Source organism: Phaethon lepturus, unplaced genomic scaffold (genome assembly GCF_000687285.1).
Source record: "Phaethon lepturus isolate BGI_N335 unplaced genomic scaffold, ASM68728v1 scaffold7498, whole genome shotgun sequence".
Taxonomy (NCBI): Eukaryota; Metazoa; Chordata; class Aves; order Phaethontiformes; family Phaethontidae; genus Phaethon; species Phaethon lepturus.
The window spans coordinates 326-24,554 of NW_010558221.1; the positions used below are offsets into that span (position 1 = coordinate 326).

At 40.7% G+C, this 24,229-nt stretch overlaps 1 protein-coding gene across 1 annotated transcript in view; it reads left to right on the forward strand.

Annotated features, from left to right (window-relative positions):
* The first annotated feature begins 409 nt into the window (after positions 1 to 409).
* ASPSCR1 (alveolar soft part sarcoma chromosome region, candidate 1) overlaps positions 410 to 24,229 on the forward strand; it is a 49,030-nt gene continuing 25,210 nt past the window's right edge. The window contains exons 1-6 of the mRNA XM_010292982.1: positions 410 to 515; positions 5,416 to 5,516; positions 12,617 to 12,674; positions 13,489 to 13,562; positions 14,329 to 14,767; positions 21,669 to 21,808. Coding sequence (XP_010291284.1) covers positions 477 to 515; positions 5,416 to 5,516; positions 12,617 to 12,674; positions 13,489 to 13,562; positions 14,329 to 14,767; positions 21,669 to 21,808 — 851 coding nt within the window. The 5' untranslated portion in view covers positions 410 to 476. The remainder of the gene's footprint in view (positions 516 to 5,415; positions 5,517 to 12,616; positions 12,675 to 13,488; positions 13,563 to 14,328; positions 14,768 to 21,668; positions 21,809 to 24,229) is intronic.

Genomic DNA, 24,229 nt, shown 5'->3' on the forward strand with positions numbered 1-24,229 from the left:
ACTGGTAGGACTCTTCTCCCCTCTCGCCTGGTGGTTTGACTGTATACTTTTATGGTATCATAATCAAGAGGTTATTTGTCTGAGTGGCAGTAACAAAAAAGTATATTTTTACTTAAGAGTGAACACCAGGCTTGAATATGTGTTCAGTTACTGTTTATTGCTTAAAGCCTGAGTATTTTATCTGTGACCTCTACAAACTACAGCTTTTTTGGTATGCAGAATAATTTTTGTTGATGACTTCTGACTTACCAGTTGTTCATTTTGTGTTCCGTGGCTTCTAGTCAGCCCTGCGGGGAATTCTCTTGCTCAATACCTGGACTTTGCATTGTTGCCAATCCCTGAAGTGATCTGAAAGTGGCATAGGATGGTTCCTGGTGTCTTCATGGACTGTGTTCTTCTTTAGGTTTCAGAGGAGTGTGTTGGACCTCTCTTTACAGTGGAGGTTTGCAAGACTGCCCAACAATGCCAAGCTGGAGATGGTGCCAGTCTCTAATAGAATGGGAACTGGAAACACGGTATGTTCATTTCACAGTGTGACCCAAAGTGTTCTGTTATCAGTCATGCTAGATATGATCTTGTCAGATCTAATGAGCAAGAGTGTGGTTTGATTTGGCCAATGCTTGAGTGGAAGACCACCCAAAGACTGGTTGAGGTGTGGTAGAAAATGGTAATTTAGTAGCTGGAAGTCTTTGCTTTCAGTCTGTGTGGTGGAGGATAGGGAGATCTTTTGGACAGCTGGAAAGCTGACAGTCAGGAATGTATAAGAAGTTAAACATCACTGATGACTTTGCTCAGCACTTGAGCTATTAACTCAGTTCCCTTTCTGGATTTCTACTTCATTTACTGTTTTCTGCCTCTGGATTTTGACTAAAATCTCAAATTCTTACAGGATTCTCTTTTGCTTCTTTCCCAGCGTTGCTGTTCATGGTGGTAACACAGCTTTAGAATTTTTTGTGATGTGTGCTATGTTTAGCAGTTGCCGAATGTCCCTATTTAGTATAATTTGCAAAGAGCTTTATGGATGCCATGTTCTGTAGGAATTATTGTCACGTTTAGGAGATTTAAAAATCTTATATGCATGTCATTATAACAGCTGGAGGCATAATTTAAAAAAAATGCATAGGTGTTAATGAGCATAAACTTTTATGTGGTGAATATGGTCTTATTTAAGTAGACTGAGAATGAAAATTTGTCTGTCACTAACAGTCATCTCTCTTCTTACTGACTTCCTCATACGGAGTTTCTCAATTTTTGTGAAACTTTCAGATCCATTAGTGCTAATCTCTTAATGTCTGTCTGCCAAATTGTGTTAGTGGTATTTTGTTATAGGCAGTTGCCTTAGCTGTCACAAAGATAAACTGATACATACATTGAAAAGTAAACTTTGTGGTGTGAGAAGGTTTTGGAATCTCTGGTCTAGTTCACTGTGGGTGTGCAATGTAGTTTTAGGGGTCACTGAGGTCCATGTTTTTCTCTGTAAAACCACCATGTGCTTTGTTTTGGCACTAATGTTTTCTTTCTGACTTTGTGGTAGTAAGAAGTTTGTGCTCCAGCTGATGTATTTAGTTAAAAAAATACCACAAGCTGGTAGCATCTGCTTAAAATTTTCAGTTAAAAAAAGTTGTGATGGCATGGAGTTTGTCTTCCAGAGGAAAGTGTTTCTATTAAAATGGTACAGTGATGACTTTATCTGACATTTGCATCCAGTTTGGGAGGTATTGTACTAAAGGAAAACAGTGATTTTTTTTTTTTTTTTCCCCAAGAAGATATATGCAGCATATCAGAAAGGGTGAGAAGGACTGCGTGCTATAGGAGAGGGGTTATAACATGGAATTGCTATTTTAGATCACAAAAGAGAAGAGCTAATGAAAGTTTAAGTTGTTACTGTTTGGTTGTATTTCAACAGAATTATCTACAGAAGTGAGGCTTCCCTTGGAGTGCTCGTTGATATTTTGAGAAGATACAGCAAATATGCTTGTGAAGGTTGCATTCTAGGCAGAGTTGCTGTCCCATAAAATAAGAGCAGAGATTTCACTTGGAAGAATTTTACAGACATTGTAAGAAAATACTTTGTACAGAATAATTGATGAAAAGAATTCCCTGCCACAGGGAACTAGTGTCAAATACTGTAGGAATTTTAAAAAGCTGGGTATCTGTGACTAGAACTGACACTAGTATTATGCCCCAATATAGTGGCAGTTGAGATGCAGACTCAAATCTTGCAGGCTGGCTGCGGTAATGTTGGGATGAATTTGGTTCTGTGCCTTTTGTTATTGCCTCTTTTATTGAGATAATGTGCATGGAAGTAAGTGTGCTTTCCTGTGGCATGTTGGCAGCAGTTAGCCCTAGAGACAGAATACAGGTTTCGATCAATCATGAGTTTGTTCAGCAAATCTGATATTTTTAAAAAATAATGCTTTTGGATTTGCCTTTGCATATAAAAATCATTGATTCTTGTAAGACAGTTCTTTAGAGAAAAATTTAACAAATTCCCCTTGTGATGGCAGGTGATCTAGGGGTACCACCAACACAGTTCTAGTGTCAAAGTTATTAGTCTTTTGTTTATATGTTTGTAAACTTAGAAGATAATTGGTTCTGGTCTCTCTATTATTTAATATAGAGCCTGGGATTTTAAAAAATACTTTTCTAATTGAATGAATAGGACTTTCGTGACATGCTTAGCTTTGAATTGTTGCCCAAAAACTGATGCAACTGGTAGTCTGAATTTCTGGGCCGGATTCTTATAGAATGGTGATGTCAGCTGTCATCACTCTGCTGTAGCGGAGAATAATATAAGGCTTGTCTCCAGCATAGGAGAAACGAGGAGGTTGTGTTTATGGCGTGATGAAACAACTTGGTTCTGTTGGCTAGTTGTTGATGATGCCACTGTTTCCTTTATGTAGAAAAATTCCTGTCTCCAGCAGATCACAATCTGCAGTCCTGCAAGGACTGGTAGGAGCCGAGGCACATGACAAACATTTTCCTCCAAGGAAATCACAGTTGATTGCTGGAGCATGTGGTGTCTGGTTTTCCCCATCTCGCTCTGTCTCTCCCCCTCACACACCCTCCCACAGAGATAGAGAAAAGATGCACTGAGATTGTCGGTAGGGACACATGAAAACACACAGAATGAAAGAAAGCTTCTGTTGATGTCCTAGGCTTATGTCCTTCTCAGAGTTTTGAATAAGGCCAGTTTCTATGGACTTCAGAAAACTATAGTTGGCTAGAGACACTAGGTGCTATCTAGTAGGAACTTTTTTTTTTTTTACTTTACTTTAGATGGGTGAGCTAATTGGAAAAGTTAGACATTTTGAAAAAGAAGGCTGAATATTCTCTAAAAGGTAAAGATAACACCTGAAGTGCTCTACCATTTTCCATCTCTTCATTAGCTGCTTGACTTTTCCCTTGGGACCATCAGGAGTTTGAAGTTTTTCAGGACTGTCCTCAGTTCATTTTAGAAATGCCTTGAATATTTTTTTTTTGGTAACAATTATCCAAGGAATAAGTAGCATCTGCATGAGCACCTGCTAATGAATGTGAATGTTAACATTCCAGGTTGGAAGAGGCCTGTTAGAATAGGCAGCTAGCTGTCCTTTGCCTTTTTCTGCAGCTGTTTAAGAACTTGATAACTGAATGTCCAGAATTATTTTTGAGATTTTTGATGAATTCACTCTTAAATTGTATGTCAAAATTTTGTGATTAGGAAGCATTAGAGAGTTGCAAGTTACACATGTAGTCTTTTTGGACTGATAATAGTTGGTTAGGTCTTCAATAACTCAAAGATAGATTTTGACCCTGTTTGTTGTTTCTCTGTGTGGATGTGCAAGTATACTATTTGTTATGCCTCAGGGAAATTGTTCTGCAAATCGATGCTTAAGTCGACAGAGCTCTGGGTTGGTGTCTTAGTTTGTGCAGCTGCATCAATCCTGTCTGGGTTGTTTGAATCTATTTTATATAGCTGCAAAGACCCTTGCTGTAAAGTTTCAGCTAGTGTAAAACAGAACATCTCAGTTGCTTGTGATGACATATTATTTGGGATGCTTGCATTGGCCTTTGTCTGAATATGTTTCAGTTCAGGATATGGCAGGGAAGAGGGGCCCAGGAAAGCTGGTTAATATTCAAGGATCGCCTCCTCCATGCTCAAGAGCGGTCCATTCCAATGAATGGAAGTCCAGCAAAAATGTCAGGATGCCTGCACAGATGAATAAGGAGCTCCTGGCCAAACTCAGACATGAAAAGGAAGCATACAGAGAGTGAAAGCAAGGATGGGTAACCTGGGAGGAATAAAGAGGCCTTGTCCAAGCATCCACGGATGAAGTTAGGAAAGCTTAAGCCCAACTGGAATTGAATCTGTCCAGGGACGTCAAAGACAACAAGAAGGGCTTCTTTAAGTACATATGTGACAAAAGGAAGGCTAGGGAAAATGTGGGCCTATTGCTCAACAAGGCAGGGGACTTCGTTATACAGGACATGGAAAAGGCTGAATGCCTTCTTTGCCTCAGTCTTTACTAGCAAAATTGGCATTCAGGAATCCCAAGTCCCAGAGACCAGGAGGAAAGGCTGGAGCAAGGAAGATGTACCCTTGATGGAAGAGGGTCAGGTCAGGGAATACTTGAGCAAACTGAACATACATAAGTCCTTGGTGAGATGCATGCATGAGTGATGAGGGAGCTGGCAGATCGTGAATCATTGAATAGTTTGGGTTGGAAGGGAGCTTTAAAGGTCATCTAGTCCAACCCCCCTGCAATGAACAGGGACATCTTCAACTAGATCAGGTGTTTGTGCAACAGATGTTACTGCAAGGCTAGTTTTGATAGTTTTTGATCAATCGTGGCAATTGGGAGAAATGCCTGAAGACTGGAGGAAAGGAAATTACATTCATTTCTTCAAGAAAGGCAAGGAGGACACAGGGAACTACAGGTGAGTCATCCTCACCTTGATCCCTGGGAAGGTGATGGGGTAGCTAATCCTAGAAACCACTTCCAGGCACATGAACAACAGGAAAATGATCAGGAGTAGCCAGCATGGATTCAACGAGGGGAAGTCTTGCTTGGCCAACTTGATAAGCCTCTGTGATAAAATGACTTGTCCTGGTAGGTGATGGGGGAGCAGTGCATATTGTCTACCCGGACTCCAGTAAGGCCTTTGACACTGTCTCTCATAAGATCCTCATATATAATACTCATATTCATAGCAGAATAGAACTATTCTAAATATTCATTTCTAAAATAATCATTTGAATACTCTTCTGTGTTTTTAACTAATGTAATCCTTTGCAGCAAGTGTTTAGAAGGAAGTAATGCTTTTTTTTGTATGGCAGGTTCTAGAGATCACTGAAATGTTGAAAGAAATTGTTGTGAAAAAAAAAAAGTTTTCATTCAATTTTCAGATTAATTCAGTGTATTTTTCCTATAGGTTCGGATTGCATTACAATTGGATGATGGTTCCCGTTTACAAGATACCTTTCTCTGTCAACAGACTTTATGGGAACTTCTCAACCATTTTGCAAAGATCAGGTGAGCAGTGCAGCGGGAAGATACTTGCTTGGATGGATCTCTGCATGACAATAGTTGTTATGGTGATCCAGATAAATCCTGCAGATTTGTGGACTTTGCAGTTATTTGGCTGTGTTTTTTTCTTTACAACGCAGACATTTGCCTTTTCCTTGCTCTTTCAGATTTGCCACTCCATAGTTTCATTATTTTTTTTTAATCCCGGTTCAGGGCATGAACTGGTAACAAACTGCTAAGGCTAGGAAGAAACTATGGTTGGCTATATTGCTGCACCTGTCTTTTACACAAACTTGTTTGAAATCAAATTACTGCTAGAGTTGAGATGGTAGCCTAGATTGTCTCGATCACCAGTGTTTCTGTGCTGCAGTTCATGTGGTGGAGAGGAGTTGCTATTGCTTTTCAGGCTTGCTGTTGTGCAAGTTCTTCAAGGAAATCTGGAGTTCTCAGCAGGATAATGTGGAATCTTCAAAAGACTGATTAGATCCTGTTTAAGTGGAAGAATTTCTGGTCCTACATTTATTGAATATATACATGGGTTCTTACTAGAATCCAGTCTACATTCACTGCTTTCTTTTGTCTGTAGTTTTGACTTAAAAATACTGTATTGTTTTGAAATGTCAAGCTAATAAACTTTTCTCCAAGGACAGTTGTTTTATTTTTGTCATGGGTTGGAAGATGAAGCCTTGAAGCTGTGACAGCCATTCTATTCTGAACAGAATTTCCAAATTTCATTTTTTTCTATTGTAGTTGGCTTGGCTTTACCTTTCTCTTGATAATTTTTTTTTTCCATATCCTGTATTCCTAGCTTGTTCTTTCTCTTACATTCCTTACCTTCTGCTAGTTGTTTTGTTGCATTTGAATCTCTTGCTCACATGTACAGATGCTATGCTATGGTATTGTGCAAATTGGAACTATTTTTGTTAATTTCTCAAACCAATTAAATACTCATCTAAAGAGGCAGTAGCTTTCTGTGTCAAAACTTTTGAAGTCTCCAAGGCTGTGGTGCTAGAAAAGCTATGAAATGAGTAGTCAGTAGTGCAGTAGCATTCAGATAAGCTCAACCTTTTAGGGTACAGTTACAGGATGCAAAATGGTGGATTGTCACCTGTTAGCTGAGCCGTAGTAATTGACTGGTTATGGGTGTGTGTTAATACTAGACTAACATATACTAGCATAAATTACTTTAACTGAAGTTTAAAGTTGCTTGTTCTACACTGCAATTGAAATAGCCTAAGCAGCATAGTTCTGGGGTTGAATTGGCTCATGTTCTCTTAAGTCAGTGTTGCACAGTTGAATTGTGTGACTGGAGTTGCTCTGGAGCTGTTTCTAGGGTGAAGGAACTAATTCTTCCAGCTTCCCACAATAATGTGCTGTTAGTTTTCTGCTGACTTAGCTCCCTGACTAGCCCATAACAAGATCAAAGGAGTGACTAATGCTGGCCCAAAGGAGTGGGTTTAGATTCGGGGCATCTTCTATGTAGCCGTATGGGCTTGAACAGTTAGTGCTCACTTCCTGCCCTCCTATCTAACTCCCCTCATACTGTTTGTGCAGCTTTGTGGGGAATTGGCTTAGGTAGCTGATTCAGCTGAAAAATAGTATTTTCCCTACGTTATCTTTCAGGTGGGTAAGTTTCCTAACCTGATTAAAGGTTGTCTCTTGTAGGCAAGGGTGTCTGGAAACAAGGATAGAAAAGGAGGAAGCAGGAGATGGGTAGTAACAGCATATGCCAGTCTTTTCTACTCAACATTTTGTATCATCAAACCATAGTTTGAGGAAATGCTTGAGCTAGTCTAGTGACTCTAAAGTGATACAAATGAGTCTTAACTTATCATTCTCTTTTCCTCTTTAATGGTCAGGGACCAGGTCTACACAGTGGCATTTAAGTCGAAAGGGACAGTGTTCATGTAAATGCTAGAAAGAAGAGAATTCTTTTTCTTTTGATTGAGGAAAGAAGTAGGTAAGAAAAGGCAGGTATAATTTTCCTGGGTGATCTAAGGCCTGTCTTGAACCTTACTATATACTTTGTGTCCTCTGGGAGAAAAAGAGTGCCTGTTGCAGTTTGGGAGCTGCTAGACTGGTGGGGGTGATAATTATGGACAGTGACAAATAGCCTTTGTATGGCTTTCTTACACATTAGTTGATTATTTCTTTCATTTAAATTTTGAGCTTTTTATATAATTTTGCTCCTTTGGAGTTGTTTTATTTGTTACAGGTTATTGTAACACTAATAGTTAAATGTACATGCTGCTCTTTTGAAGATTCTAACTGCTACAGTGTGCTAAGCATTATTAACTTCATTTCATAAGACACAGCTGTTCTTTTCTGCCCTCTGGAAGCTAAGCTCAGATGTTTGGATGGACTTTGCAAACTTTTGATTAAGTTCAACAAGCAGCAAAGATGCTGTGTGTGATTTAGTCACAAAACAAGCTGGATATATAGCCGTCCATATAGATTTCATGGGCTGTGCTGCTGCTTTTTGGTGTGTATAGACTCTGTTGACTAACTAGTCACCTAGTTGTTGACTTTTGCTGAATCCTTCCATTAACTTTCCAACTGGAGACGTTTTCCTGGAATGCTCATCTGCTCTAAGTACGTGAGGGGAAGTATTCTAAATCCACTGGAATTTCCCCCGGGTTTCCAGCGTCCATCTTGGCTAATTGGGTCTAAAGAAGGTCTGGAAGCTATTGTAAGGCTGCTCCTCCTCTCAGCATGCGGCAGTCCTTGCACAAGATGTTTACAGGCCCTGTCAGATCACTACATGAAGGAATCTAATCTGCTTGCCGTTCCCCTTCTGAAGAACAGCACATCAAAGAAATGACAGTGTGTTTGATGTGTGTGCTTGCCTCAGTGAATGCATGTAATGGATTAACAGCAGCTGGAGGAGGAGCCTGCTAGCTTCCAAGAGTTACACAAAAATAAGTCTCTGGGGGATCTTTGCTTGGAGTCTGTTCTGCAGAGACTGGTTGAGGGTACAAGTGTTGTATACCTTTTTAGTATTAGGCCTGGGAGAACTGTTGCTTTTCTGTCTCCTGCTCTTGCCTGTCTGGCAACTTCAGCAGCTTTGTAGACTGTTTTACATAGAAGTGAGTGCAGTCTGGACACCTGAAGAGAGTTTTGACAATGACTATGACTCTGCTACCTTTGTGGTATCATTCATTAAGCTCAGATGTTTTCCATACATGTTTAGAAGATTCTTCAATCCAAAGAGTTGCTTGGATTGAAATGGAAAACAGTTTTGGAAAGATGAATGAAACTAGGTTGTGTAAGTCAAATTGGTTTCCTCTCTTATGGATCTATATGGTGAGGACGTGTGTTCCATTGTGCCTTGGCTTCTCTCTTATTAAATGGTTATCATCCACCTTTCCTGACAGACAGGTGACTTGAGGTTCAAGCTTTTATTTCTCTGGCCTGTTTTATTTGCCTTTTCTGTGATTCTGTACTGTTTCCTCCATGTCTCAGCAGTCCTTTATCTTTTGTGCACTTTTATTGAGGATTCTTCTAGGGATACAGCTGACTCTGATCAGAAGCAAAAACCATTGAAAATAAGGTAGGGGTGATTAGCTATCCTGGATTGTCTGGAAAAGTCTGAGCATACATAACCTGCCATGGTGTGCTAAAGGTAATCTCTCAGGTGCTATTTTGTTCCAATCTTCCAGTCAAGAGACAAGATTATTTTTCTGCCTTTCCTCATCAAGTGTTGGCCTTTGGAACTTGCTTGGTTACTGCTGCAAAAAGGAGTGAGGGAAGTTGGAGCCTGGGTCTTGAATCACAAGATAATGCTCATTCTCTATTAGGAACTTAGTCTCTTGATTCCTGCAGAGCACTGTATATGGCTTTCTGTCCTTGATAGAGAATAACTAATTGCAGAACCGCAAATGGTGGCAGACCTATTCTAGTGTTTTGGTTGCTCATCTTGAGTTAGCAAGTTAACTGTGTTTCATAATGTGAAGCTTGAATGTAATAGTTTGGGTTCTCTGGATGTGTCTGTTGCTTTCTGCACAACAGGATTTGGTGCGGTGGCTGAGAGAAGTGTTCTGAAAGAATGGTACCTCAGGACCATAAACCCCTTGTGATCTGTTGCAGCTGGTCTGGAAGTAGTTCTCAGCCCCTGACTCCTCTAAACCAGACCCAACCCTCAGGACTGGTTTTGCAGGTTACTCTATTTGGATTTGCTAACTATGTCAGTGGAGCTTCTCAGTTTCATTGTGACTCACCTTGTCCTATATCACCATGCTGTTGCATGCTTAAGTTTTAACCTTTAGATCAAGATAGGTGATAGACTGCTACAATTAAATGAAACAGAAGTCTCAATTCTGGTTTGTGCTTAACAGGTTTTCTCCCCCACATCCTCCAGCTGGAACTCTTTGATGTGCTCTTGCTCTTGAGGATTACTCAAGAATTGAGTATCATAATTTCCCAGGTGGTGCTCTCAATTCTGAGTGACTTCTGGTTCTAACTATTTGACTTACATTTCATTGAACCTGAGTTTTGAGTCTAAATGTAAATGTCCTTGATGAATTTTCACTTAATGGCTATCTCCCTTCATGTTCTACTCTGTAGGCTGGTTGGCTCCTTCCCTGTTCAGTTTGTTTTGTCACTTTGTGCTGGACTAAGTTAAAATATTATGTAAGACATTGATTGTATAAATACTTTTCTAAGCCGCTCATCTGTGACGTATTTTGGACCTAACAGAAAGACTACATAAGATAATATTGGCAAAGCTATTGTTGTTAAGTAACTTTGAACATTATGATGCAACTTACGATTATTGGAACCACTGCGTTGAAAGTAGTAAGATGCATTTGGGTACGCAGACTCTTGTCTTCTGCTGTGCAAGCAGATTGCTAATGTGCTGAGGGTTATTTTCTTTCCTTCTTACCTGAACTGAACATGTTATCCCTCTCTTAAGGTGGTCTTTCCATAATGGCTGGGTTTATTGCATGCCTATTTGTGCACTTCCCAGTCACGAAGTAGAAGCCTTTCTAACAGCAATAGTCAGTGTGGCCACAGCACAGACGTACTATGTAATGTACATAATCACTTCAGAATTAGGCGCTCAGTTGACTGAATGGATTTTGACTACTGCTTAAGGGATTCTTTTCCTACATAAACCCTGGAGATAACTTTGTGTGGTAATATTGCGGCCCAGAATACATATGTTTAAATTACACGATGATGAAGGCAGAATGTTTTAACTAGTGTGACTCTGTTCATTAAACTCCTTTCCAGGAAAAGTCAGAATGAACCCAGCCTTGATCACTGACATCCTTTTCTTATAGTCATTCCCTATCCATCCCCCAGGTATGACACTCACAAATTAAAGCACAAGATAGAGAATGAGTCCCTGAAGGTACAAATGATAGGTGTAAGTGATGCACTAGATATAAGCAGTCTGAGTTCCTGCTTAAATTTTGTGATGTTTGGACACCAAGTTGATGAATGTTTTGCAAATATATTTGGGAAAATATGTGGCTATGACTGCTACTGCAGAATTGCAAACAAAGCAGAGAAATGATTGAAATAGAAGTATCTTTCCAAAACTTCTAATTTCCGGTGAAAAATACTGGATTTTTTTTTCAGGCTGCCAGGGCCCTGCAGGTTTCTTTTCTTCTTGTGAAGTTCACTGCAAAGACTAGAATCTGGTGACTTAAGAGGCAGTTAAGTGCGAGTGTTCGCATAACCCTGTAAGTTAGTCATTTGCAAAGCTCCTTGTGAGTTCAGTAGTCAACACTGGCATAATAGGGCTGGTGGATTTCATTTGCTGATTCGCAGAGAGGTGGTTTCTCTTCGAGTCACACAAGGTGATGGGTGATTGTTTCCTGGTGTGGTGAGGCATAGGGATAGGCCACTTTTTCTCCCCAGAGGCTGGACTCCAGAGAGCTCCAAGATCAAGGGAGTTTACCATGAGGAAGAATTTAATCTGTTTTGCTTCTGACTATAAAACAGCTGTTGCAGTGCAGATGGTATATACCAGCTCCTTAACCAAGGGATGTCCTGGTGCAAATGAAATGCCAGAGAGCTCTGGAAAGAGTATGCTAACGAGAGCTACTAGAGTGTTATGGAGGAGGATAAATCCCATCAGTTGTCACTGCGTTGATGGGGAATATCCTGGGGTAACTTTCTCCCCTTTTGTTTTGTAGTTTTCTCTGCTAAGTTAGGCTGAAACTTTTGAATTGAAAACTTTTGAAAAAAATGTTTGTGAGAATTCAGCTAGTTATCTTTCCAAACCACCACAGTCTCAGTATGGACAGTGTTCTCCTGGTCATCTTTTGCCGTTGGTGTGCTTGCGGGGGGGAGAAGCAAACTATTCTTCTCCTTAATTTCATGTTTTACCACATTCTCAGCTGATTTCAGTTTGAGTTTCACTTTGCTGAAGGGGAGACCAACATGAAAAAGTTTCTCCTGCTGTTGAATCGAATTCTTCCACTGATTTCAGTGCTTCAATGTAATGTACTGGTTAATTCCTTAAGGCTTTTTACTTTTCTACAGACATCTGTCCTCTGCAGATGGCCTGTCAGCAGTCTGCATTGTTGCTAATATGTGTCCTACCTCACGGAAATGCTTTAATGTGGGTTGATCTTCACTTTGTCTACTGCAGCAGCCTTTCTTTTGGCTTTGTTTTGTCCCTGGTCTCCAGAATCTTTAGAGCAATATTTCATTCTGTTTGGTTTTGTGCATACATGGAAAGAAACTTACCTGTCCCCAAGGAAAGTACAGTCTAAAGTGTAATAAACTATTTAACTTAGATAAGGGATTAAAAAGAGCAAGTATTATTAATTCACGTTCCAGATCAGGTACTGAGGCACATGAAGAATGATGTGCTCAAATTTATCTAGTAAGATTGAGTAATTTCAGAATTCACTTTAATTATTTCTCCTTTGTTTTTAAACTTTCAGGACTGTGTTTAAGGAACAGTTAATGCATTGGAGCAAATTCTTTACCTAATATCTAATACTGACTCTGTGAACTGTGTAATGGTTGTTGCTGGAGGAACATGGAGGAGAATGTTGCTAGCTAGTTTAACTTATTACTATTGCTCTACGTTGGTTTTGGAAGGGGTAGACTCTTCTACAGATGCTGCAGTATTTTGCTCTTCATTGCAGGGAGTTTATGGAACAGCATGGTGAATTCTCTCCAGTCTGTATTTACATGCGAGATGAGGTAAGTCACCAAAGTCTTCTTAACTGTCTCTTCTCCTTCTGTCCCTAAAAAATAAGAAAGACTCAGCTCTGCTTTCCAACCTGGAAAGTGTTTCTTTTGAACTTTCTTGAGAGGGGAAGTAGAAAAATGTTGGTCTTTTCAAAGCATGACGTGTCTGTACGGAAAAAAGTTCTCTTGGAACGTAACCCTGGGCCATTTAGACCTCTGAGCCCATAAAATGAGCTCAATGACCTGTTTGTGTTTTTCTTTCCAACTTCTTTTAAAGCTCGAGTCAAAACAGTGGTTACATTTTAATAAATATTTGCTTTTCTCTGTGTTTTGATCTTTTGCTATTAATGTTTTGTTTAATATTTTGTATGTGCGTATTATGGAATTTGCTCTCCCTAGCTCTCCCCTTCACTTCCCACTGACCTCTGTGGACAGATAATCTTTATTCTAGAACAGGTCATTACAAGCAGATGAGAGGTGTATGTAATGAAACTGGCTGTCTTTCAGCTCTAAGATGTTGCCTGTGATTTAACTTCTGACATAAAAATGCTTTGCTGACGTTGGATCTGATTTGGATGTATGTATGGGACGGAATATATGTAGATCATCTTCCCTTGAGATCATTTAATAAGCAGTGAATTTGGTAAAGCAGTGCAGGTGAATACAGGTGGATTCAGGTCTCATTTCCAATTGGAGAAATAATGTGTTTTGAGCTGTTTCTGGTGCTGTATGGTGTTTGTTTTGATACAGGCTTCCTTCGAGAAAGAACACTTTAAATGCTCTCCCAGGTAGGCAGTTGCCATAATTTCCTCTGTTTTTATTGCAGATACCAGGAAAAGATGCCCTAGAGAAGACAACACTGAAGTCACTTGGTCTTACTGGAGGCAGTGCCATCATCAGGTTGGGAGGAGCGGTTTGGATTCTTTATTTTTCGTTTCCATTCTGATTGTGGATTTGTTTTGTTTCAAATAGAAAAAAAAACCCACAAAAAAGTTCAAAAAGACAAACATCGCGACACTCGGTAATTATTGCATTTGCCTGTTTATCTGAAACTGCTGCCCAGATGTGCTCCCCACAGCTGCAGATGCTGGCACTGACCAGTCATGTGCAGATTAAAGGGGCTTGTTTGCTGCTTTCTTTTTTCCCCCCCTTTTTTTTCCCTGTGAGTGAAACAGACAATTCAAAGTTAAAAGTTTCTCTGAGGGGACAATCATATACCACTTCTTTCTTCCCTGCTTTGGATTTCAGGCCTTAAACTCCCAGTCCCTGCAGTGCCTCCTGCTGACTGTTTGGGAGGAGGGTGAGGTCGGGGACAATGACAGCCTTTCTGTGATCTTCTAGCCAGTTCTTTGCAGTATATACAGAAGACAAGAGTGATTAGAAGCCGTGCTTTACAACTGACTGCTGCTTTTTCCTGGAAGGCAGTTTTCTTCCTGTGAAGTGGATAGTTCCTGTTGTATTTTTTTGCACAAACCCCTGACCTCCCACCCCCAACTTCAGAGCAATTGGAACTTGTTCTTTGTGAGTGTTTGGAAGAAGCAGATCACTAAATTAGTGGTATATTTGAGTCTAGCTGTCTTTTTGGTGTCATGGTCACATTGAGAATGGGGACGGCAGTAGTGTTAAGATAAATGATTTTGGTTTTATTCCTTTTGGTGTCTTTAAGAGTTGTTATGAAGAAATGCAGTTCATCTGGTCTGGAGGAAGCTGTGGGTGCCACAGTGCAGTGTAATGAGCTGACAGTGAGTCCAGCGTCTATTGAAGGAGCAGTGGATGTGCCCCTACCTCAAGCAAACACATTCCCAAAGGACTTGGATCACAGGGATGTAGCCATGTCTTTAAACAGCTGCACTGACAAGCAGGACTCGATTAGAGAATCTCATGCCAGCTTGGAGGAACTATGGCCTTCCTCAGAGCCCAAGGCTACCCTATTTGTCCCTTTTTTTGGAGATGGACAGCGTCTGGGGGATTCTTCTGTGTCTGCACCATCTTTTGGGTTAGATACGCCATTTTCAAAGCTGACAACCACTTTTTCCAGCCCTGGAGGCCCTTCAAAGCCAAAGAAGTCTAAAAACAGCCAAGAACTGCAAAAGGAGCAGGAACAGGTAAGGGAAAATTTGTTTTCAGTGAGGGCATTTTTTATCCTACCTTGCCCAAGGCTGAGCTCCTACAAGGAAAAATATTTCCATATTTAAGACTTTTTCCCCATAATACAGGGTTACGTGCCTTGGTGACATACAGTTCCGCTAAGAGTTCAATAAGGAAGTATTGTATTTTGGACAGTTTATGATAGGTATGAAGGATGGGAATTTAAGGATTTGCTGTCCAGAGGCAAGCGAAGTTTTGAACCTTGAGGTATCCTTGAAGAATAGTTTTAATAGAAGCAACACAACTGCATTAAAAGCACAGTCCAGAAGAGCCTCAATCTCTGTGCCTCATATTCCATGCAAATTTAATTAACAAATGCCCACTTTATCACCTGAGCCTTGGGTACTTGATCATCTTTTAAAAATTGCTATCTGCTGTGTAATTTTGCTAAAGATGAGCAGAGTTCGGTCAGACTTGTGTTTTATAATACTCTGAAGATGCTTACTGCTTGTTGTGACTGACTTATCTCCCATACCATGCAGAAAGTATAAGCTTGGTAAAGTTTTACACATGGAAAGGGATAACTTTTCTAACTTGTTATAGGATTGTCTGAGGAGGAGAAGCAGTCTTAATAGGTTTGTTGCAATCTGATCCCATGACTTCCAAGATCTGAGAAGATGGTCAGAGTTTCTAACTCTTAGGTTGTAAGGTGTGCTCCGATTTCTTGTCTGACCCTTTCTGTGGAACGTGGAACTCCATAGTAAAGCTATTGTAACAGCAGTATCCTATGCTGGTAGTTGTTTACATCTGCTTCCTCACAGCTCAGAGCCTGTGGTCACTCTGACTTATAGTTCAACTCTTCGGGTAACATGAGTGGTAGAATGTAAGAGGTATAGATCCAGGAAAGGAATTTTTCAGCTGCAGTTGCATCTTAAGTGCCAGGAGTTTGATATTTGAAAAAAACAGGTCTGGACCTCTTATCTTCCTTTCAGTCTAGTCCCATCCTTTCTGTGAGTCTTAATTTTCTTAGTATTGCAGATGAAGAAGAAACCTTCCATCTTTTTCCTTCTCTTGCATGTCTGCTTGCATAGAAAAGTGTTTTCTGTCTTGCTCTAAAGTATCCTGCTTCTTAAATAAAGTCTACCTTTCTCGAACCCTTTTCCCAGAAAGACAGATTGCACATCCATCATCATTGTTGGTGTCTCTGAAGTAAAACTGTATTGGTTAAAATTAAAAATACTTTAGCCCATGTAGAGATACCAGAACTGATGACTTGAGTCCTGTAATGCCATCACAGGATGGCCTTTCAATGATGTTAAGTATGCTTTCTGTAGGGCAGCAGTATGTAATTGAATGCCTTTAGCAAGGTTGGATGTGTCTGGCAAGTAGCGTAAAACGAAGTACAAGAGGCATTAAATTAATAACTTACCCCACATTATTATGCATTGGGAGTTTCACATCCTAGATTGTCTGTGACCAGCTCTTTCCCTTGCTCCTTCACTACACACATCATCATTAGGGCTGGCTTTAGTGTTCAGAGATCCCCTTCGCTGTTTCCCACTCTTAAGTACCTCGTAGAGTTGGGGATTTGTGTTTATCTCTGGTTCTGATCCAGCCAGGAGCTTAAACAATGGAAAGCCGTAAGTAGAAAGAAAGGGTGCCTGATGAGGTTCAAAGAGAGCTTGATCCAGGAGGAATTTAGCAAAACTATGTGTATGCTGTCATGTAGATGTAGAGATTCTACCTTGGTTGACTTCTTTGTAGTTGCAGTCCACTCTTGATGATTTCCTGAATTGTTCAGAAGGCAGACCCCAGAAGGACTCTGGAGCAGTTACAAATGTAGCAGAAAGAGGCCTTGCCAACCCAGTGGTGAATATTTCAGTGTATCAGAAACATGTTTGGGTCCATCTAATCTGTGTTATTTAACCTTTTGGAGCAGACCCTGAGCATTGAGAACTAAACAGTAGGCTGGGTGATTTGTCCAGTCTAATGTGTTGTTTGCTTCAGTCACACTCTCACCTATGAGGGATTTGGAAAGGAGGAGTTTCAATTGTGTTTGAATAGGAAGGAAGGAAGAAGTGCGGGGGTCTGTTTGGTTTATTCTTCTGGTTATTCTGACTGGTTTATTCTTCACCAGTCCTGTTATCCACACTTCTCTGTATGCTGGCTGGAGAGACAGAACTAATTTTATCGTTTTACTGGCTACCGCTTAATGTGAAATTGTGCTATGGGGAACAGCGCTGAACAGCAGTGGCCTAAGGGCTCTCATGATCAGGCATCTTTCTCGGAGTTGCAGTCCAGTTCAAACCACTCAGAGGCACTTCTGGAGCCAGCCTTCTTTCCAGTTTGAGAGCAGCTTTGGAAGCAGCTGCAGATTCTGTTGGGGGGGTTCTGCCCTTGTGTTAAACAGCATGTGATTTTGACTGCTGCTTTCAAGCCCTTTGATCTCTGGTGCTTTGCTGCTGATTGATTACATTTTGTTCCCTCCTCCATTCCTGCCATCCTCCACTCTCCTTGCTCTCAGCAGCAACAGAAGAGCAGGGCTAGCCACATGGCATCTGCTTTTTGTCCCTTTTCAGTCCTGAGGAAAAAACCCAAAACAAAACAAATTATTTTTAAACATCAAAGGTCCATTTTTGTAAAAGAATCTTCCCATTAATGCTTTGCCTGTGTGTGGTTTTTGAAGCTGAAGAGAGAGGCTGGATAAAATCTGTGCCGGCGTCCCTTCGTTTCTTGGGCTAAAGATGGTTTACAGACAGCTGCATGCTGACTTTGATGTCAGAACATTAATATTATTAGAAGGTAATTTTACACCAGATTCCCCATGAGATTAGAGCTCCCTGAGGAGGTGGGTCTCCAGGGAGAGCTTGCTGCTGTGGAAAGCACAATAGCCACTAGTTCATTTAAAATGAAATAAAAGTTTTCCTCAGCTTACCTGCTTAGTTAGGTCTGGGGTGGTGACCATAGAGTGAACTGCATTCTTCCTGATACCTGGCTTTATTGCATAGACGGCAGTTTTGTAGACTGCGTAGTAGACACTGCTGTGAAAAGTGCCTAACATCTCAACTTTGGTAGTAGAAGTAGAGACTTTGAAAAATGAAGGTGACAAACCATAACGCAGCATCTTTGGCTCCTGAAAGATATCGCTGATGGAAATATGACAGCAAAATGCACTGCTTGCTTTCCTCCAGAGTTATGTAATGGAAGGTAGAAACTGCCATATGGTGGTCATTTATTGTTACAGGAGGTGGTTACCTTTTGTCACCGTTGCAGAAAACACTAGATGTGTAGTGGACTGGGAAGTGAGCTGGTGTACCTGGCAGCCTCCTTTTTGTAATTTGCCGTGGGAAGGTAGCTTTTGGATTCTGTTTGCGCTTTAGGATTGTTGGTGACGCATTAAAATAAGGCTGTATTGAGAGTACTCAAATTGAGAGATGCCTAATTGGAATACCTAAGTGAGCAAATGGTAATGGATGAAGAAAGGGGAACAGGATGATGGCTGGACTCTGGGGAAAGAGAGAACTGGTAGAGCAACAGGAATGGATACCTCTTTCTCTCTGAAGAGTGTTTCTTATGCCTGTAAGGAGATGAGATGTATAGTTGATACCATGAGGTGTTATATACATTGCAGAAGAGATATTATGATATTATTATGATGTGGCAGTCTTTGCATCCTCAGAGGCAAAATCATGATGTCTTTTGGTTGCTGAGCAGTGCTTAGTAGATGCCTTGTGCTGCCCTTCTCTGATCAGACCCTGTTATGCAATTCTGGAATTTAGTTGCAGAAACTCTGAAAAGCAAGCTCAAACCACCTGAATTACGTTTCACAAAAACTCGTTCATTGCAGCTCTCTCCAGATGTCTTGCTCTGTTATCGAGTGTTAGCTTAAAATTTAGTATTAGGGAATTCTTCCTCTAATTGTGTATTTTTGCAGTCATGTTAGACATGCAGATCTGCTCCTTCTGTACAGAAAAGTATGTTTCTTCATGTTAAGTAGTAGCTAAGTGACGTGTCTTGGTTCGGAATTTAAGATATTCAGCATTCAGTGTTGGCTGGGGAAGCAGATAAAATTAGAGACTTACAGCTAAAAGGTAGCTGTGTGTCTGTGTGGGGCCAGCATAGGTATGCTGCAGAGAATTAAACAGGGACATCTTGGCTGGATGTAAGTTGGAGGTCAAGAACGGGACATTTATGTCTGGGAAGTAGTGGATTTCATATGGCATCATGTAGGTAGTTCTGGTAGGCTGGGGAATGGCTCTAGAGGGGAAGTTCCTGACTGCCCATTTGCAGTACCTTGTTGGCAATGAAGACCCATTTGTTTGAACAAAGATGTCTGGAAGGCGACACTTGAATGACATTTATAACATGCTGTGGTCTTGGAGCAGTGAAACCACAGCAAGGAAGAGGGGTGAACACTTAAGACTGGAAGAAATGTCTGTATTCTGCTGTCTTGTGATTTCTGATGTCTTGGCTGAAGCCTTTAGCTACTACCATGGTTTGGGCAGTGACTCTTTCACTATGGAATCCTGCTACTGTTAGGGTTAGCTAAAATGCTTGCTAAATACTAAATGGTAAGTCTAGGATTTCCTGATGTAGACATTGGAATTCTCTCAATCGTAACCCAGCACCCTTCACAACATGCCATAGGATATGCCTGCTCAGTTGTTCTTTTTTTTTTTTTTTTGAAGAAGTCTATTTTCAATATGTGTGTGTTTAGAATGAAATTAAACATAAGCCTGTTTGAGGAGGTTGAAGTATACCTGATTATTGGGGAGGCCTGATCAATTCTCTCTGGCCTCTGGCATCGATCTGACCTTATCAGACCAGCTGCGGGCAGCGGTTAGGACCATTGTGCAACAGGCCCTTTCCCAGAGGGTGGCTCTGCACACTCAGGATCACTCCTGCCGTGCTGGGCATTCCTCCCCTACCCCCTGCCCCCCCCAGCTCTGGGGAAGCTGCAATCAGGCTCCTTCACCCGCTAGTTAGAGCTGACCCTGCTCAACTTTCTAAAAGTAGCCAAGGGTCCCACCCACACAACCTCGCTCTTTTAATTTCTCAAATTACCCTTTAGTGCCCACAAGCAGAGTGAACATTGCCTTGTAATTTGTGTTGTTGCTCCTGACAATTGAGGGAGACTCCTTCTGTTCCCAAGGGGCCTGTGCCTGGGGGAAGGGAGAATGGATGGAAGAGATGGAAGGAGGGCATTCGGGCATTAATTAGGATTGGAAAGAGTATATGAGGGAATAAGGGGCGAAGAAATGGGCATCAGGTTTGTTCATTGAGCCTAGAGCTGTGTTAGGCTGGTTGCTGACTGTAAAGAAATGCTGTATTAATTATGCAAGTTTTTGTTCTCATGGGGGTCTTCAGTCATGGACTCCTTCCCCCTCCCCCTGCATCTCCTATAGCCTGCAATGCACTGTTCTGTTTGTTTTCAGCCTTGCTGCATTTAAACATTTCTATGATTTAAAAAGTTTGAATTGTTCAGGAGCCAATAGGTGTAACTGCCTCTTCTGTATTTGGCTTCGGTAGTGGTTTATACTCACATACTGACACAGCTGCAGTTTTTGATAATGAGGGATGGTAGCCAGTATCTAACCTTTTCTAAATTGGGAGGGATACATAATGTCATTCTCCCTTCAGAGACAGCAAATGCTCTTTGTCTAATAGGTTGGATGTGTGTGTTTTAGTTTGGTTTGGGTTTTTTCGGGGTTGTGGGTTTTGGTGTTGTTTTTTGTTTGTTTGTTTGTTTATTTCTTTTAATAACTGCAGCTGCAGTTATAGGCCAGGACACAATTGTGCTGAAAGGTTTGCCATCATGATATCCAGTTCCCAGTGCTGGCCTTTGGAGGCAGGGGAAGCAGAGGGGCCAGGCTGCCTGTGCCCTCCTGTGCAGGTGAGAGGGATATCTTGTCTGTTTGAGGTCTGTGTGCTGTTTGAATGGCCTATCCTCAGGATCTGGGGTGTAGGAAAAGTTGCCAATAAATGTATTAAGTACCTTTATTGCAGCTACTGCATACAGTGAACTGCTCCCCTTGCATCTGTCTGCTTTGCCTGCAACAAAGGTTGATTTCAGTGCAAAGTACTTTGTAAGTGCAAAACAAAAGGGTTTTCACTAAGGGAGCTTTCTGCACACCAGAAGCCAGGGTAAAAATTTGAAACACATACAATGAAACCCTACAGTGGCTCAGTTCAGAGAACTCAACAGGTCAAAAACTACCTTACCAAAACAGTTCTCTGGAGTAAGAAGAAATGGAGTGAGCCCCTGTTGGGAACTGGTGCTGTTGGTTTTTGTGGCAAGAGAAGGTGAAGTGAAGAGAATAGAAGATACTGTGCGACCCAGGAGCAGATGAAAAACTTAAAAGGGCAGTTTATAGTCTGTATTACACAGAATAGCACCTGTGTAAAATCTATGCTGCCTGCAGAATGGTGAGGAGGTGATTACATGCTGAGAGAGGTTTGGAGTAGAGCAGAGAGGTAGGTTATGGTTTTGGGATAGGAGTAATTTCTGAGTACATGTAACAAGCTTGTAACTACCTAGAAGTATGGTTCATCTGCAAAATACCAAAATACCATACTCCTGGAAAGGAGTCATCTCTCCTTACATTAGATTACTGCAGAGATTATTACCCTGGGCTTCCTATACTGACAGTGGAGAGCAGCTAACTTCTAGGGTGTGACTCATCTGACAATACAGATTCCTACTGCTTGTTGTGAGGAATTGCGCCCCAAGCTCTATCAACTATAAGTGTGACAACACTGACAGCCTCTATATTGTTAGTCTGATCTTAGTGACCTGAATTCCACAGCAGTGATTGTAGTTGAGTTTGCAAATGCTGCCCTTTTACTTTTTTCAGGAGCCTTATAGCATAAGCAAAGCAATGCATTTAAGACTAATCAAAGCTCATTTTTATTCTCTAGCTTGTAGAACGAGAGCCACTTGTATGTCACCTAGACCTACTAGAACCACTTCCTGCTGCTCCAGAAGAACTTCCTGATCAGTTTTTTGAAGTCACAGTGGATGATGTACGGAAACGTTTGGCACAGCTGCAGAGTGAGAGGCAAGTTCCCTTTGTGCTGGCGACTGAGATTGCTCCATATCCTTTTATTGAGCCGAGTGACACTATGCACCTATAGCTGGCTGTGATATCTAGGTAAAGGGTTGTATATAAGTTAGGGGGTGTGGAATTAATGATCAGCACCGGAAATCTCTACCCTTTATGCTGGTTGAGTTCAAGGGTTATGTCATGTTTCTGTGGCAGAACCTATGTTTTTATGTGAATCGGTTGAGCATTTGTGCATGGGATAACAGTTTCACATGGATGTTGAAAATTTCATCATGAAGTGTCTGTGATTCCTATGTGGTGATAAGTTTATCTGGCAACCTCAAGCTAATCAGGGATGGGCCCTCACTGAGAAAGGATTAAGAGAAAGATTTCTTCCCATGTTCTGCACTTCACTGAGTTATTCAAAGCCACTTAATACCCCACCTCTTTTTTCTTTCTTTCTTTCCTTCTCCCTTCTTATGGAAGAGAAGCCACTGCCTTTGTAATTAGATGTGCCCTTATTTGCTACAGGCCCAAAGCAGTGGTGAACTCCTGCTGTCTGTTTTTGTAACTTGTGATGGACAAATATATGACCACAATGATCTAGCTTCATATGAATAACTTCCACTGACTTCAGTAGTAGCTAGTAGCATTTTCAGCCAGTAAGAAACACCTTGTATCTTAAGTAACAGAATTAACTTTTTATTAGACCTCATCAGAAAAGACTCACTTTGAGACATTACCCAAATGGAAATAAAGCAAAATCAAACTTAGCCACAAATCAAGACATGAGAATGTTTGTTTGGAACATGCACAAAGAGGGGGAAGAAATATAGGAAGCTGGACTAACTATGCATCTCACTGTTGAAGTAGCTTGCTGTCAAATATTCATGATTTTACTGTATTTTTATTCCAGTTCTGAACTAAAAACTCAGATTAAGATAAACTAGGCTTCCAATCACAACAGCATTTTGTTATCTATATGTTCCTTAAAGAAATTAATTTCATGAATGTATTTAATCTCAATCAGACCATAACATTCCTTTAAATATTACAAGCACTCTCTGAGACACTGGGACAGCCTACTTTACACTGTAACCAAGTGTGAGTTGAACTTTTTATTTAGAACTGATTTCCGCCCCCCTCCCCAGTCTGCTGAAATCCACATGAGTACACAGATTGGCCTGAAAATTGCTCTGCCACTTGTGGGTCTAGAGTATTTAGTGGTACAAATGTAGATCATTTGGTTGGGGGTTACTGGAATACAGTCCCCCCAAAAAAAGACCTAATTTTCAAATTTGCTGAGGCTTGTAATCCCTTTTCCCCTCACAGCCAGGGATAAAAATAAAGGCAAGTTACACATGAAACTGATACCAGTTGGCTTCTGATCTCAGATGGTGGATGTAAATAAAAACTAGCTGCATACAATGTAATATTTTAAATGCAATTAGAATTTAATTCTGACTTCATGAAGAGCTGCGAATTGGTATGAATCAGCAGCTGGTACACAAAGAAGGAATGGAGAAGGTTAGTTTCATGTTTGTTTTCAGATTGTGAGCTGGCACTTTCAGAGCGTCTTGGAACATGGTGTAACCAGCTGACAGTTCTGGGTACAGTCGGTGGAGTAAGCCTGTATTTTTTTTTTTTTTTTTGTTCAGCAGCTCTTCCTGAGATAACTTGATGATTCTTAAAAATAAAAAGAGGTCCTTCAAACTGTATAGGTTTAAGAGATTAACTTGCAAATAGTTGTGCAGAATTACCTGATCAGATATTTCACCAAAATCTAGCCTAGTAAATCGCTTGGTCAGAATTAAGTGCAGACAAGGAAAAGGGACTAACGCTGAACATGGGATCTGCTGGCTCTAAGCTTATTTCTTTACTTACAGGAAAATATGTTATTGTTTTCTTGAATTTATTTTTTCATCTTAAATACAGATAGATTTTTTTTTTTTTTTTTTTGCATCCACTACTCCTTTTAAAACACCAGTCTATAATGCCAGTTCTTGAATGATCTGAAACTTCTAATTTTTGTTTTGTTTCCCTGTTTTTAATTAATAGCAATTACTTTCTTGTGCCAGCATTGTTTTTCAGCTTCGGTAGCTCTTCCTCCTCCCTGGAATAATCACATCCAACTTTAGTCTTTGTTTTATTGGATTAATAAGCCCATCTCTTCTTGAGTAGTCTAAGCAAACATTTCCCTTGCTCTTCATAGTATCTTTTCTGGCATCTGCTATAGTGAACTTATATTTAAACTTGTACAATAAAAGTAATTTTATACAGTATTGGTACTGATGCTCAATAGTTCCATATATGAGATTTTTGGGTAGGAACCACAGGAGGTGGGGAAAATGCTGTGGGGGATACATGCAACAGTTGAACAGTTCTCATCAGCCCTGCTTGGACCTTTTGCTTTCTTAAGAAAATAAAAATACATCT